At 49.9% G+C, this 15,696-nt stretch overlaps 1 protein-coding gene and 1 long non-coding RNA gene across 3 annotated transcripts in view; both read right to left on the bottom strand.

Moving 5' to 3' along the window:
* The window catches only part of LOC128405798 (uncharacterized), a 227,796-nt gene that overhangs the window by 79,975 nt on the left and 132,125 nt on the right, over window positions 1-15,696 (bottom strand). The gene's annotated exons all lie outside the window — the stretch shown is intronic.
* Window positions 1-15,696, bottom strand: part of SH3GL1 (SH3 domain containing GRB2 like 1, endophilin A2) — a 59,122-nt gene that overhangs the window by 6,497 nt on the left and 36,929 nt on the right. For both annotated transcript variants that reach the window (XM_053372751.1, XM_053372752.1), the window contains exons 4-7: window positions 9,250-9,393; window positions 7,729-7,862; window positions 2,626-2,784; window positions 1,268-1,371 (exon numbers count right to left, since the gene is read on the bottom strand). In XM_053372751.1, coding sequence (XP_053228726.1) covers window positions 1,268-1,371; window positions 2,626-2,784; window positions 7,729-7,862; window positions 9,250-9,393 — 541 coding nt within the window. The remainder of the gene's footprint in view (window positions 1-1,267; window positions 1,372-2,625; window positions 2,785-7,728; window positions 7,863-9,249; window positions 9,394-15,696) is intronic.

Genomic DNA, 15,696 nt, shown 5'->3' with positions numbered 1-15,696 from the left:
TTTAAAAGTAGATAAGTACTCACTATACATAGCCGTTTCCCATCTATATTTATATTCAATTGTATAACTTCATCTTGTCCTTATCTACCTTAAATAAAGTGTTTTTTTTTAAAAAAAAGACTTCCACCGTTTGCCTCACGCGTTTTTAATAATCCGTTCGTCAGATCCTCTGTTCTTCATATTTTCCCTTTGGATTCCTTAATGGGAGACCTTTCCTGGCCGGTGGGCAGGGCCTCTCACCTGATGTCAATATGGTATCGGGCAATGCTGCGCTTTGAAGCCCCAATGCTTGGGGCTTCAAAGCACAGCGCAGGGTCGTGAGACCTCTCTGCTGCTTGTAGCAATGACTTAAGTCTTTGTTTATCCGCCTGGTGTGTGATTTTTAAGGTACAGCCCGCCAGCTGATCAACAGAGGGGCGGGCCTGTCATGCTTTGCCGCCCGAGGCAAAATCCGGGTTGCGTGGCAGCAGGTTCCGGCAAGATTTCCCCAAGATCTCGCCGGAAGCCACCGCCACTTCTCCACTGGCAAGGGAGGTGACAGAGCACCCAGAGGGGCACTGACTCTTGGCGTTGCACCACCCGAGGCAGCTTCCTCAGCCTGCCTCATGTTCGCGCCGTCCCTGGATTAATTTCCCTTTAGCCACTTTGAGCAACATCCCGTTGGAAAAGTGGGATTAGATGACGCCCAAGATCTTTAAAGCCCTGTACGGCCTAGGACCCTCGTACCTATGGGACCGCCTCTCCTGGTATGTCCCACAGAGGAACCTACGATCTTCAAACAAAAACATCTTGGAGGTCCCAGGCCACAGAGAGGTTAGGCTGGCCTCAACCAGAGCCAGGGCTTTTTCGGCTGTGGCTCCGATCTGGTGGAACGCTCTGTCCCAAGAGACTAGGGCCCTGCGGGACTTGACATCTTTCTGCAGGGCCTGCAAGACAGAGCTGTTCCACCAGGCCTTTGGCCAGGGCACAGCCTGACTCCCTCCTTTGGCAATCTTCACAGAACTCTAGCCCAATGGTTGCCATCAATTTGATTTGAATTGATTTTATAATGAAATGATTTTAGAATGTATTATTATTTTATTGTTGTTAGCCGCCCTGAGCCCGGCTTTGGCTGGGGAGGGCGGGATATAAATAAAAATTTATTATTATTATTACAGTTCCACAGTGGTGGACTGCATGCCGAGTTGTGCATTCTGCAGCAAAAGGAGTGATTTGTGTGTATGTGTTTTTTATGGGGGGGGACCGGACCACACACAGTAGTGTTTACCTGCGTTTCAGTTTGTCTGCAAGCTCATCAAGGATCTGCACCGCTTGCCTGTGATAATCTAGCTGGGCGTCTACAAGGGCGGACAGCTGGCTGACTTGCTCAATCTGCAGTAAAATGGAAGAAGAGACTGGTTAGTCGCACCAACAGGGTAAAGAACAGCTTCTATCCATATGCTGTTAGGCTGCTGAATGAAAAGGTAACAACAGGGCAACCGACTTTCGGGTTTGGTGGGTGTGCGTCAGTAAGGTAAAGGTAAAGGGACCCCTGACCATTAGGTCCAGTTGTGGCCGACTCTGGGGTTGCGGCGCTCATCTCGCTTTATTGGCTGAGGGAGCCGGCATACAGCTTCCGGGTCATGTGGCCAAGCAGGACTAAGCCGCTTCTGGCGAACCAGAGCAGCGCGCGGAAACGCCGTTTACCTTCCCGCCGGAGTGGTACCTATTTATCTACTTGCACTTTGACGTGCTTTCAAACTGCTAGGTTGGCAGGAGCAGGGACCGAGCAACGGGAGCTCACCCAGTCATTGCGTGGATTCGAACGTGCGTCAGTAAACGAGGGGAATTAAGACTAAGAGAGCAGAGTGGGGGGTGCTCGTGTAATCTCACTGTATACAAGTTGTACAAGTGACAATAAAGTATTTCAAACGTTCAATGTTTTGTTTTATAATGAAATGATATTAGAATGCTGTATTATTTTGCTGTTGTTAGCCGCTCTGAGCCCGGCTTTGGCTGGGGAGGGTGGGATATAAATAAATTACCGTATTTTTCGCTCCATAAGGCGCACCTGACCATAAGACGCACCTAGTATTTAGAGGAGGAAAGGGGAAAACCCCCGTTTTTGGGGGGATCAGCTCACAGTTGTGCAGCTTCTTTTGCAAAGGGGAAAAGCCCCCTTTTTTGAGGATCAGCTCAAAGTTGTTGAGCTTACTTTGCAAAGGGGAAAAATCCTGTTTTTATGGGGTTCAACTCACAGTTCTGCAGCTTCTTTAGGAAAGGAAAGGGAGCAATTTCTACAGTTTCCAGACAGATAATCTAATCAGCCAGTCACATGTCGCTGGGGAAACAAACAACCTCCGTCTGCAGAACATTCAACAATGGAGGCCTGGGCAAGGGACCGGGGCCGGAAAGGGAGCCAGCGATTGACCACACATTCGCTCCATAAGATGCACAGACATTTCCCCTTACTTTTTAGGAGGAAAAAAGATGGAGCAAAAAATACGGTATTATTATTGTTGGTTTTTTTTAAAAAAAGAGAGCCTGGCTTTTGGCAGAGGCGCCCACGATTGGATCAGCGTGCGAACTAACTCGCAGAGAAGAGGGGCGTGGGTTCTGGGGAGCCTGGGTTCAGCCCATACTCACGTCCGTCTCCAGAAGGTTGTGCATGCTCGTCTCTGCCACTTCCTTTGACTCCTCGAACTTCTCCAGCGCTTGCCGCAGCTCCTCGTCCGGGATCTTCCCCTGCCGCTTCTTTTTGTAGTCAAAGTCTAAGCGCCGGCCTTCCAGTTTCTTCAGATGGTGCTGCGGAGAGGAGAAGTCGAGGGGGGGGGAGTGAATTCCTCTCCGTAAAAGCACAAATACAGTGGTACCTCTGGTTTCGAACGGGACCCATTCGCAACATGAGCAGAACGCAACCCGCGTCTGCGTGGGTCGCGATTTGCCGCTTCTGCGCATGATGTCATTTTGAGTGTCTGCGCAAGCGGCGAAACCCGGAAGTAACTTATGAGGAACGGCTAAGGGAGCTGGGCATGTTTAGCCTGGGGAAGAGGAGGTTAAGGGGTGATATGATAGCCATGTTCAAATATATAAAAGGATGTCACATAGAGGAGGGAGAAAGGTTGCTTTCTGCTGCTCCAGAGAAGCGGACATGAAGCAATGGATCCAAACGACAAGAAAGAAGATTCCACCTAAACATTAGGAAGAACTTCCTGACAGTAAGAGCTGTTTGACAGTGGAATTTGCTGCCAAGGAGTGTGGTGGAGTCTCCTTCTTTGGAGGTCTTTAAGCAGAGGCTTGACAACCATATGTCAGGAGTGCTCTGATGGTGTTTCCTGCTTGGCAGGGGGTTGGACTCGATGGCCCTTGTGGTCTCTTCCAACTCTATGATTCTATGATTCTAACTCTTTCTGGTACAGTGTTACCCCAGGTTAAGAACTTAATTCCTTAACCTGAAACTGGTCTTAACCTGAAGCACCACTTTAGCTAATGGGGCCTCCTGCTGCTGTCACGCCGCCGGAGCCCGATTTCTGTTCTCATCCTGAAGCAAAGTTCTTAACCTGAAGCACTATTTCTGCGTTAGCGGAGTCTGTAACCTGAAGCGTATGTAACCTGAGGTACCACTGTACTTCCGGGTCGCCGCGGGACGCAACCTGAAAACACTCAACCTGAAGCAAACGCAACAGGAGGTGTGACTGTAACAGCAAGTTTTTGGGTCTGGAACCTCGCCCCGATCCGGAAGCACGTTAGCAATCTTGCAGGACGTGTGCAAACCACGAATGAAGAAGAAGAAGAAGAAGAAGAAGAAGAGGAGGAGGAGGAGGAGGAGGAGGAGTTTGGATTTGATATCCCGTTTTATCACTACCCGAAGGAGTCTCAAAGCGGCTAACAATCTCCTTTCCCTTCCTCCCCCACAGCAAACACTCTGTGAGGTGAGTGGGGCTGAGAGACTTCAGAGAAGTGTGACTGGCCCAAGGTCACCCAGCAGCTGCAGGTGGAGGAGCGGGGAAGCGAACCCGGTTCCCCAGATTACGAGTCCACCGCGCTTAACCACTACACCACACTGGCTCAACCAGGAGGCACTTCCAGCACCAAGCCAAGTGGTCAAGGGACTAGGGGCCGGATCCAGTGTGCTAGCAGAAGCCAGTGCAAAACTCCCAACACCACAACAGGGGTCTCCCCCCCCCATTTCACCTGCGTCCCCCACGCCTCTCCCAAATCCCGGAGGGTTGGGAGAACTCCCAGCAATGGGGAGGAGAGGAGAGATTGTTCCGTCAAGCAAGCAGGAACACTGGCCCTAAAAGATCTACACTGGCTCCCAGGATGTTTCTGAGCACAATTTAAATTGCTTGTTTCAAAATGGGAGGTTTTCAAAGAACATCTGAAAAATAAATATAGTAGTTTAAATTCTGTTGCAGCATTCGAGGAACTTCAGTAATAGTTGCAAGGTAGATATAAGAAATTAGATTTATTAAGAATAAGTTTAATTATGATAAAAGTGTGTATTGGCAATAAGTAATATGAACTTGAAATATGGAATAGACGGGAGTTTGGGTCTTTAGTGTTAAGACCAATAGATGTTTTATTGTTTGCTAAGAAAATTATGTGTCTATGGTTATTCTTGTGTGTAATTTGGTATTTGTGTTTTCTTCCTTTTTTCTTGTTGTATCAATAAAAAACTTTATTAAAAAAATAAAAATAAATTGCTGGTGCTGAGCTTTAAAGCCTAAATGGCCTGGGTCCTGTAGACCTGAAGGAGCGTCTCCACCCTCATTGCTTAGCCTGGACATGGAGGTCCAGCTCCGAGGGCCTTCTGGCGGTTCCCTCATTGCGAGGAGTGAGGTTACAAGGAACCAGGCAGAGGGCCTTCTCAGTGGTGGCGCCCGCCCTGTGGAACACCCTTCCATCAGATGTCAAGGAAATAAACAACTATCTGACTTTTAGAAGACACCGGAAGGCAGTCTTGTTTACGGAAAGCATTGATGTCTGGTGTTATCTTTTATATTCAGTTGGAGCAGCTGGAGCAACCCAGTCAGATGGGCAGGGTGCAAGCGATAAATTATTATGATAACTATTTCGCTGACAGAACAATCGTATCAGCGCAAGGTTAAGTTCCACCTTAGGACTTGAGGCCCAAGGTTCAAAATCCCCGTTTGGGTATGAAATGACTCATTGCCTCTCACTCTATCAAAGCTCATGGGGTGAGGGTAAACAGGGAAGGGGATGGGGCAGGTGAGGAGCACCCAGCATTTCCTTATTTACAAAAGCATTTCTGCACTGCCCCATCACAGAATCATAGACTCTTAGAGCTGGAAGGGACCTTCAAAGGTCTTCTAGTCTAACCCCCTGCAATGCGGCGATCGTAAGTATCAGGGTGCAACTACAGAACATTAAACACTATTAAAAGCAACAGATAGAATCCTAAATAGTGACTGAATACAGGTAGGGAGCCGTGTTGGTCTGACGCAGTCAAAATAAATTAAAAAATTGTCCAGTAGCACCTTAGAGACCAACTAAGTCTGTTCTGGGTATAAGCTTTCGCGAGCATTCACACTTCCTCAGATACCAAATAGTTTTAAAAGTCACTATTCAGATACTGAACAGTCAGTTTAAAAAGTCACTTCTGGGTTTGCAGCGTTTGGGAGCCAAAACGTTCGAGAACTAAGCTGTTCAAAAACCAAGGTACGCCTGTAAAGGTAAAGGGACACCTGACCATTAGGTCCAGTCGTGGCTGACTGGGGTTGCGGTGCTCATCTCGCTTTGTTGGCCGAGGGAGCCGGCGTACAGCTTCCAGGTCATGTGGCCAGCAGGACTAAGCCACTTCTGGCGAACCAGAGCAGCGCACGGAAACGCCGTTTACCTTCCCGCCGGAGCGGTACCTATTTATCTACTTGCACTTTGACGTGCTTTCAAACTGCAAGGTTGGCAGGAGCTGGGACAGAGGAACGGGAGCTCACCCCATCGCGGGGATTCGAACAGCCAACCTTCTGATCGGCAAGCCCTAGGCTCTGTGGTTTAACCCACAGCACCACCAGCGTCCCAGGTACACCTGTACCACAATGAAAAATATAGGCGATCGTTTGGCAAAACAAATAGATGAAATGGCACAGCTGCATAAAAAGCCCTTTGAGAGATCCCCCAAAGCCAAAAGCCATAGCTAGGTGGCACAGCCTCTGTTCTGCACGCAGAAGGTCCCGGGTTCAAATTCTCGACATCGTCTGGGGGTGGGAAACCTGTTTAAACTCTGGAGAGCTGCTGACAGTCCGTGTAGACAATACTGAGCCGGGCAGACCAGCACAACTGTCAGGCTTCAGGGACTCTGTTTCCTCGCTGCCCTTTGGCAGTAGAAAAGCAGAACAAAGCGAAAGGAGTCTCTTACTGGATTATTGTAACTCGCTCTACGTGGGGCTGCCCTTGAGACCCAGAAACTCCAGCGGGTGCAGAATGCCGCGGCGAGACTCCTTACGGGGTCCTCGCTGCCAGATCACATTGACCCAGTTCTATACCAGCTGCACTGGCTCCCGGTGGAGTACAGGATCAGGTTTAAGGTGCTGGTTTTAACCTTCAAAGCCCTATACAGCCTAGGACCCTCGTACCTGCGGGACCGCCTCTCCAGGTATGCCCCACAGAGGAACTTACAGTCTTCAAACAAAAACATCTTGAAGGTCCCAGGCCACAGGGAGGTTAGGCTGGCCTCAACTAGAGCCAGGGCTTTTTCGGCTGCAACTCCGATCTGGTGGAACGCTCTGTCACAAGAGACTAGGGCCCTGCGGGACTTGACATCTTTCTGCAGGGCCTGCGAGACAGAGCTGTTCCACCAGGCCTTTGGCCAGGGCACAGCCTGACTCCCTCCTTTGGCAATCTTCACAGAACTTTAGCTTAATGCTTGCCACCAATTTGATTTTAATTAATTTTTATAATGAAATGTTTTCAGAATGTTGCACTATTTTATTGTTGTTAGCCACCCTGATGAATTGGAAGAGCCGCAAAAAGATTCCATTGAGCACATGGATTAATAATATGGACAGATTAGCTACATATGAACGAATTGCACATTGACCCAAATTAAGAATGGATAAATAGGAAGAAATCTGGAATGGATATTTAAGTGATAAGGTGGACAGTGGTGGGAGGAGAGATAGGTGGGGAAATAATGTTAAAAGGGTGCAGTCATAGATATATCAGTGTATTTAAATTTGAATGGTCAAATTGTGTTATTGTTATTATGGTTTTTGTTGTAGTGTCTTTTGCAGTGGTTGTTTGTATTGAAAAAACGATTAAATACCGTATTTTTTGCTCCATAAGACGCCCCAGACCACAAGATGCACCTAGTTTTGGGAGGAGGAAAACAAGGAAAAAAATATTCTGAATCCCAGAAGCCAGAACAGCAAGAGGGATCGCTGCGCAGTGAAAGCAGCAATCCCTCTTGCTGTTCTGGCTTCTGGGATAGCTGTGCAGCCTGCATTTGCTCCATAAGACGCACACACATTTCCCCTTACTTTTTAGGAGGGAAAAAGTGAGTCTTATAGAGCAAAAAATATGGTGTATTTTTTAAAAAAAACTCTCTTTCTCCCAGTTCTCCTCCTCCTAGCTGTTCACCCCCCAGTTCTTCCCAACTTCTGTCTTCTGAACTATGCCCCTCTGCAAACCACTGCTCCAAATCTATACTGTCCTCCTGCTTCTCAGCCTGGCCCCCGACGACAAGGCAGCTGCCTACGTTCTTATCCCATCAAGTGCAATTGTGGTTACCTGGATCTCTTTCAAGTCCTTGTCGCACAAGTTCTGAAGGGGGTCGATGAAGTTCTGCTTGACCTCAATGTCCAGAGAGTCCTTAACCTCGGCCAAGCGCTTCATGGACTCACCAGCGTCGAGAAGTGCGTCGCCTTCGTGCGGGGCGAAAGGGAAACAGCAGCGCCGGGAGAGCGGGGATGAAGAGAGAGACAAGATAGCTGGTTAAAAGGAAAGTATACCGAAGGAATGGAAAAGATTGTTTATGTATGCTACAACGGCTGCAAGGATGCTCCTTGCCCAGAGTTGGAAAGACAACAAGATACCTACTAGGGTGGATTTGCAGATGAAACTACAGTGGTACCTCGGGTTACATACGCTTCAGGTTGCAGACTCCGCTAACCCAGAAATAGTGCTTCAGGTTAAGAACTTTGCTTCAGGATGAGAACAGAAATCATGCTCTCGTGGCGCAGTGGCAGCAGGAGGCCCCATTAGCTAAAGTGGTGCTTCAGGTTAAGAACAGTTTCAGGTTAAGTACGGACCTCCGGAACGAATTAAGTACTTAACCCGAGGTACCACTGTATTGGATTACACAGAGATGGCAAGATTAACTGGGAAAATCAGAAATCAGGATGATCAAAAGAACGGGACAAATTTATATTGTATCTGAAAGACCGCTGTAAACATTCTTTGGCAGGTTTTAAATAACTCTTGCAATGAACCATAGACTTTGGATACAATAAGGGACCCCTGACTATTAGGTCCAGTTGCGGACGACTCTGGGGTTGCGGCGCTTTATTGGCCGAGGGAGCCGGCGTACAGCTTCCGGGTCATGTGGCCAGCATGACTAAGCTGCTTCTGGCGAACCAGAGCACTTTGATGTGTTTTTGAACTGCTAGGTTGGCAGGAGCAGGGACCGAGCAACGGGAGCTCACCCCGTCGTGGGGATGCGAACCGTTGACCTTCTGATCAGCAAGTCCTAGGCTCTGTGGTTTAACCCACAGCGCCACCCGCGTCCCATCCATTCATTTGCATCCCTGTAAATAAGGACTTATAATACACAGTTATAAAAGTTACTTAAAGAACCCACAGAGGGGAGGAGGGACGTTTTGAGATTTGAAAGAATCTTGTGCAATTTTGTCTGTGTGTGTGTGTGTGATTAGGAGTCTGAATGAATTTGTAAAATAAAATAAAAGCTATTCTAAAAAAACAAAATATCTTTGAAAGATAAAAGAAATAAAAGGAAAGCAAGAAAGCAATGCAGCCCTGCCGAGGCTGTGCAAAACCCACAAGGGTGAAACCGGACAGGCCACTGTTCAGCGACACAACGCCTGCTCTGCATGGGGAAAATCCCAGGTAGGGGACACCTCTCTCAGCCCCAGCTGCAACAAAACATGTCTCTCCTGTAGAGGTCTCTATGGCCACAGGAGGCGCTGTAACTCTCCAACGGTTAAAGTACCCTCTTCCATTGTCACCTGAGACCCAGACGGATGCCAACCAAGCAACCTAATAATAATAATAATATGGGTAGGGAGCCCTCACCGAAATTGGAGTCTTCGCCCAGCTCCTTGCCGTAACGGATCATGGTCTCTCCAAGAAGGCCTTCCGACTGCGGGTAGCCTGGATTCTTCACTTGCCCTCGGATTTTGGACACGGTGTTCAGCATGGTCAGCTTGGCCCGGGATGCTGGTGTAGAGAAGAGACGGCAGCATAGCTGTCAACTTGCAGATTTGAAAATAAGGGACCAGCAGCCTCGAAAATAAGGATTACACAGCCAAAATAAGGGATTTTAGTCAACCAGCTGAAATACGAAGTGAAAAGGGACCAGATAATTTGGGAGAGCAGCGCCGGTTTTTAGCCCTTCGTTTCCAGAGGTTGCTACTCAAGACACCAGCCGATGAAACACTGAAATCACCGTATTTTTCGCTCTATAGGACGCACCCGATCATAGGACCCACCTTGTTTTAGAGGGGGAGAACAAGAGAAAAAAATTCTCCCCCTCTCTGCTCCGCGCCCCTTCAGCAAAGCGGTAGGAGCAACGGAGCCCCTTCCATTTCTCCTCCCGCTTGGCTGAAGGTGCGCTGCGCAGCTCTCCCTCTCTGCTGAAGCCGGGAGAGTCTTGCTCTCCCGGCTTCAGCTAAAGGAACCCGAAGCCTTTGGAGCGCAGCGCGGCTATCCCTGAAGCCTGGAGAGCGAGAGGGGTCGGTGTGCTTCAGCGAAAGCAACGCATAGCCTCTGGAGGGAGCGCTCCCTCTGCGCTTTGCGTTGCTATTGCTGAAGCCAAGGAGCCTGCATGCGCTCCACAGGATGCACACATATTTCCCCTTAATTTTTGGAGGGGAAAAGGTGCATCCTATAGAGCAAAAATACGGTAAATAACTACAAGCAGCAACCACTTGCTGCGCAAAACAAAGTCCAAGCTACGAAGATGCTGCTGCAGTTCTGTATCTTTTCTCTCGTGCTCCATCTGCAGCTCTCAGTTCCATCAGGTGGGGCGGGAGGAGGGGGGGGAATAGCACCCAAAGTAAACCTGCAGATCAGACCATCTATGCTAGTCTACCACTACAAATCTATGGGAGAAGCGCTTGTGGTCCTTCCCTTGTAGCCCTTGGAACACCGGCCCGCTCCTCCGCCTCCTCCTCTTCCTCCTCTCTCTGAACTGCTTTCTCTATGGTTGCCCTCGCTCTCCTCTCAAGGCTCCTCAGCAATTCATAGGCCATGCCAGGCTGTCCATCTCATCCAGGTCCTTCGGTGGTGCAGCCGCAGTACGGCCTAGCGGGAGCAGGAGCGGCGGTGATGGGCAGAGGGGAGGCCCCAGGCAGAGACGCTCAGTTCGGCAGCTGCGAGGAGGATGGTGGCGGAAGGGCCCGAGGCTCCCGCCAGTCCCGGCAGGGAGGGGCTCCCAGGGGCCGAGGCTGGTGAGAAGAGGCCGGAGGGTGGCGGGCCGGGCAGCCAAACAACACAGTTGGAGCCTCCCTCCTCCCTGGCCGGCAGGGAGGGAGGGAGAGGAGCTGCTTCCTTTGAAACCCGGGAAATTTAAGGGACATCATCAATAAGGGACAGCAGCGGGACATGGCGCTGGGATAAGGGACTGTCCCTCCAAATAAGGGACAGTTGACAGCTATGGACGGCAGCCACACGAGAGTTTCCATCAGACCGTCTTGCCAGCAACTCAAGGCGATTGCCAATAATTAAGCAGGGGAGGGAAACAGGAGAGGCAGCCTTGCCGGCCAAGAAAAAAAAATCTATTGTCTTAGAACAACCCCAAAATATCAGGTAATGGTCGTTTTTCCAGGATCGCAGGCAGAAAATAGTTCAGCCCGGAACTTGCCAGAAGTGAGAGGGGGGGGGGTGTGCTCGAAAGCTACGGACTCCCTGATCTTCTGGCAAAGATCCCAATTAATCCCTGGAGTCCTCTTTGCAGAAGTGGTTACGGGAAGCCTGCTGGAATGCAACTCAAATGCCAAGAATTGGGAGCAGGTCGCACGGACCGCCTTGCCAGCTGGCTCAGCAACAGAAAACACAGTGCGTGTCGAAAGCCACCTTCAGCTCAAAGGGTCAGGTCAGCAAGCGGGGGGGTTGGGAAGACCCCTTCTCTTCCTGAAACCCTGGAATGCCACGTTCAGCGCAGGCGATATTGGGCTGGACAGGCCAGTGGCCTCGACTCAGTTCTCAAGCAACTTCCTGTGCTCCCAAAATCATGTGCTCAATCGGAACCACAAAGGCTTTATTTTGGGAAGAAGATCCACAGCTCAGTGGCAGAATATCTGCCCTGCGTGGTGCAGAAAGACCCAGGTTCAAGCCTATGTCAAAGAGCGGTTCAAAGTTGGGAGTTAACTCTTTATTAGCAAAAGAATGATATCCCTAGGCTTGGCTGGGTGTCAGGTCTAATGAGCACAGCAGCTCATCCCGGAAACTGTTCAGGGGCCAAGAAGGTAGAGAATGAATAATATTTTAAGCCCCATAAAATTTGAGAACAGAAGTTTGCTTGCTGTCAGCTCAGCTTAAAGTTTGTTTAAAATTTTTAAAAACTGATGGTGATCAGACACGATGCTAATCATAATGCAATTCTGGGCTGCATCAATAGGAGTATAGCATCTAGATCGAGGGAAGTAATAGTGCCACTGTATTCTGCTCTGGTCAGACCTCACCTGGAGTACTGTGTCCAGTTCTGGGCACCACAGTTCAAGGAGGACACTGACAAACTGGAACGTGTCCAGAGGAGGGCAACCAAAATGGTCAAAGGCCTGGAAACGATGCCTTATGAGGAACGGCTAAGGGAGCTGGGCATGTTTAGCCTGGAGAAGAGGAGGTTAAGGGGTGATATGATAGCCATGTTCAAATATATAAAAGGATGTCACATAGAGGAGGGAGAAAGGTTGTTTTCTGCTGCTCCAGAGAAGCAGACACGGAGCAATGGATCCAAACTACAAGAAAGAAGATTCCACCTAAACATTAGGAAGAACTTCCTGACAGTAAGAGCTGTTCGACAGTGGAATTTGCTGCCAAGGAGTGTGGTGGAGTCTCCTTCTTTGGAGGTCTTTAAGCAGAGGCTTGACAACCATATGTCAGGAGTGCTCTGATGGTGTTTCCTGCTTGGCAGGGGGTTGGACTCGATGGCCCTTGTGGTCTATTCCAACTCTATGATTCTATGATTCTATAATCCTCCAGTAAAAGGTGAACTCCAGCAAACTTCATTGAATGCAGTAAGACATTTAGTGCACATCTAGGAAAAGGAAAACTCTGATCCTAAACCTCCGCTGCCTCGCGGGAGAAGAAGGGCACAATAGACTAGGGCCCTGCAGGACTTGACATCTTTCCGCAGGGCCTGCAAGACAGAGCTGTTCCACCAGGCCTTTGGCCAAGCCACAGCCTGACCCCCTCCTTTGGTAATTCTTCACAGAACTCTAGCCCAACGGTTGCCATCAGTTTGATTTGAACTGATTTTATAATGAATTGATTTTAGAATGCTGTATTATTTTACTGTTGTTAGCCGCTCTGAGCCCGGATTCGGCTGGGGAGGGCGGGATATAAATAAATGTTGTTGTTGTTGTTGTTGTTGTTGTTGTTGTTGTTGTTGTTATTATTATTATTAGTAGTAGTAGTATTACCCCGTGAATCAGTTGCCACCTCCGCCCCACAGCCGTCTAAGTTAAGGTTACCAGATTTTTTTCAATGAATCTGGGGACACTTTTCAACTTCAATGGATTTTGTATGGGGACTGCTTTGTAAACCCAGGGACTGTCCCTGGGGACATCTGGTAAAGGTAAAGGTAAAGGGACCCCTGACCATTAGGTTCAGTCGTGGCCGACTCTGGGGTTGCGGCGCTCATCTCGCTTTACTGGCCGAGGGAGCCGGCATACAGCTTCCAGGTCATGTGGCCAGCAGGACTAAGCCGCTTCTGGCGAACCAGAGCAGTGCACGGAAATGCCGTTTACCTTCCCGCCGGAGTGGTACCTATTTATCTACTTGCACTTTGACGTGCTTTTGAACTGCTAGGTGGGCAGGAGCAGGGACCGAGCAACGGGAGCTCACCCCGTCGCGGGGATTCGAACCACTGACCTTCTGATCGGCAAGTCCTAGGCTCTGTGGTTTAACCCACAGCACCACCCGCGTCTGTTATGTCTGGTAACCTTAGTCTAAATCCCCTCCTCTCCAGGGCATTTGCCAGTGAGACGCAGGAGGGGGTAGCAGGGACGTGAATGAGACTCTTCCCTTTTGGTTACCGTACTTTCCCCCCCCCCCTTTAAAAATCATGCTAAAAAGTGCGGGTCATCTTATACATGGGTAGCGCATAGGGTGGATGTTTGATTGGCTGCTGCCGAGGCTGTCAGCTGCTATTGTGCGTGTTATTGGTTGCTGTGTCAATGGGCGGTGTTGATTGGCTGACGCCCTGGCACTGGCAGTTGGGTGGGCGATTGGCAGCTTCTGCAGCTGAGCTATTTTTGACAAACTCCCTTAAAAAAAGCTCCACAACCCTGGGTAAAGGTAAAGGGACCCCTGACCATTAGGTCCAGTCGTGGACGACTCTGGGGTTGCGGCGCTCATCTCGCTTCATTGGCCGAGGGAGCCGGCGTACAGCTTCTGGGTCATGTGGCCAGCAAGACTAAGCCCCTTCTGGTGAACCAGAGCAGCGCACAGAAACGCTGTTTACCTTCCTGCCAGAGTGATACCTCTTTATCTACTTGCACTTTTGTGCTTTTGAACTGCTACGTGGGCAGAAGCAAGGACCGAGCAACGGGAGCTCACCCCATCGCGGGGATTTGAACCGCTGACCTTCTGATTGGCAAGCCCTAGGCTCTGTGGTTTAACCCACAGTGCCACCCGCGTCCCTCAACAACCCTGGGCAAACCACAGCAAAAAAAACTCAACAACTCTGTGCTATCTCCCCCCATTTTCTTAAATTTGAGACTTCCCTGCAGGCAGAAGAGAGCCGCTGTGCCACATTGCTGGGCCATGAAGTTATCTGGCACCGGGCTACCCCTCGGGTCTTCAGACTCTGAAAAGGTGTGAGGGGGGAAGGTTTAAAGAGCCGGCTTGGTCAGATGTCTTAAGTCACGGGTGTCAAACACAAGGCCCGCGGGCCGAATGCGGCCCGCCAGACCTCGTCATGTGGCCTGTGTAGCGCCGGCCATTCTACACAGGAAACCTCCACTTTACATGCATTCAGGAAACCTCCACTTGCTTTTATATTGAGCGCATGCCATCCTGTGATGTGACAGATACAACCGGCCCTTTGAGGGTGACCAAACTGCTCATGCGGCCCCCCGATGAATTTGAGTTTGACACCCCTGTCTTAAGTGTTCTTTCCGCTACTCTAAAATGTGGATTTCCCCTCCCACTGCAGTTCTTGTATCTGGTTTTTTATTTCTGATATTTTTAGGATGTCGCAAGCCGCTTAAGAGATTTCCTTTGGAATGGGAGGCGATACAAGAGCCACCGACAGGAATAAATAAAATAGAGGCAGGGTGCGAGCGCACACAGCCCAAGCACATCCCGGCTGATTAAACCAGGATCTGATCACCGAAAAGCAGTCAAAGAAGTTGCCACAAAAACTCAACAAAAAACTACCGTATTTTTCGCTCTATAGGACGCACTTTTTCCCCTCCAAAAATGAAGGGGAAATGTGTGTGCGTCCTATGGAGCGAATGCAGGCTTTCGCTGAAGCCTGGAGAGCGAGAGGAGTCGGTGCGCACCAACCCCTCTCGCTCTCCAGGCTTCAGGAAGCTATCCGCAAGCCTTCGGAAAGCGGCGGGAGTGCCCGCCAGGCTCTGAAGGCTTGTGGATAGCAGCCTGCAGCCCAAAGCCCGGGGAGCGCAGTGCTGTGCATCCTGGGCTTCGGGCAGCTATCCACAAGCCTTTGGAGCCCGGCGGGAGCCTGGCCCCCGCTCCCGGACCCGTTCTGGGGGCTGGGGATGCTCGGGCTTCCCCCGCCTCAGCCCCGCGGCTAAAAATGAAGCCAAGACAGCGAGCAGGATCCATCCCGCTCGCTGTCTTGGCTTCTGCCAAAGCCGCGCGCAGCCTCTCCTGGCTGGAGAGGTTGCGCATGGCTAAAGAGGAAGCCAAGACAGCCAGCGGGATGATTTTTTTTTTCTTTATTTCCCCCCCTAAAAACTAGGTGCGCCCTATGGTCCAGTGCGCCCTATGGAGCAAAAAATACGGTATTCCCCCCGTGACCACAAAATACAGATCAAGTAAGAAAAAACACACACAGAGGTCGAAGCAAAAACAAAACAAGAGTCGGAGACCGTGGTATCGGTGTAGAAATGTGTGTGTGTGTGTGTGGATAGCACCAGCTACAGAATAAGATGCAGAATAAGACGACTCCATTACGCCAGATGATTTCACGTTGCATCGAGCAACGTTAAGCGAAACAAAACCACCCGTCCCTTTCTGGCTGCAGAAATGGGTTGCGCTGTTTTTTTCCACCCGAGCCGAGTGCCAAAATTCCCATGCAGATGTTCCACATCAAAATCACAGCTTTCTGCT

This window comes from Podarcis raffonei, chromosome 18 (genome assembly GCF_027172205.1).
Source record: "Podarcis raffonei isolate rPodRaf1 chromosome 18, rPodRaf1.pri, whole genome shotgun sequence".
Lineage (NCBI taxonomy): Eukaryota > Metazoa > Chordata > Lepidosauria > Squamata > Lacertidae > Podarcis > Podarcis raffonei.
Note: the sequence above shows the minus strand (reverse complement) of the source record. Positions and strands in the feature narration are given on the sequence as shown.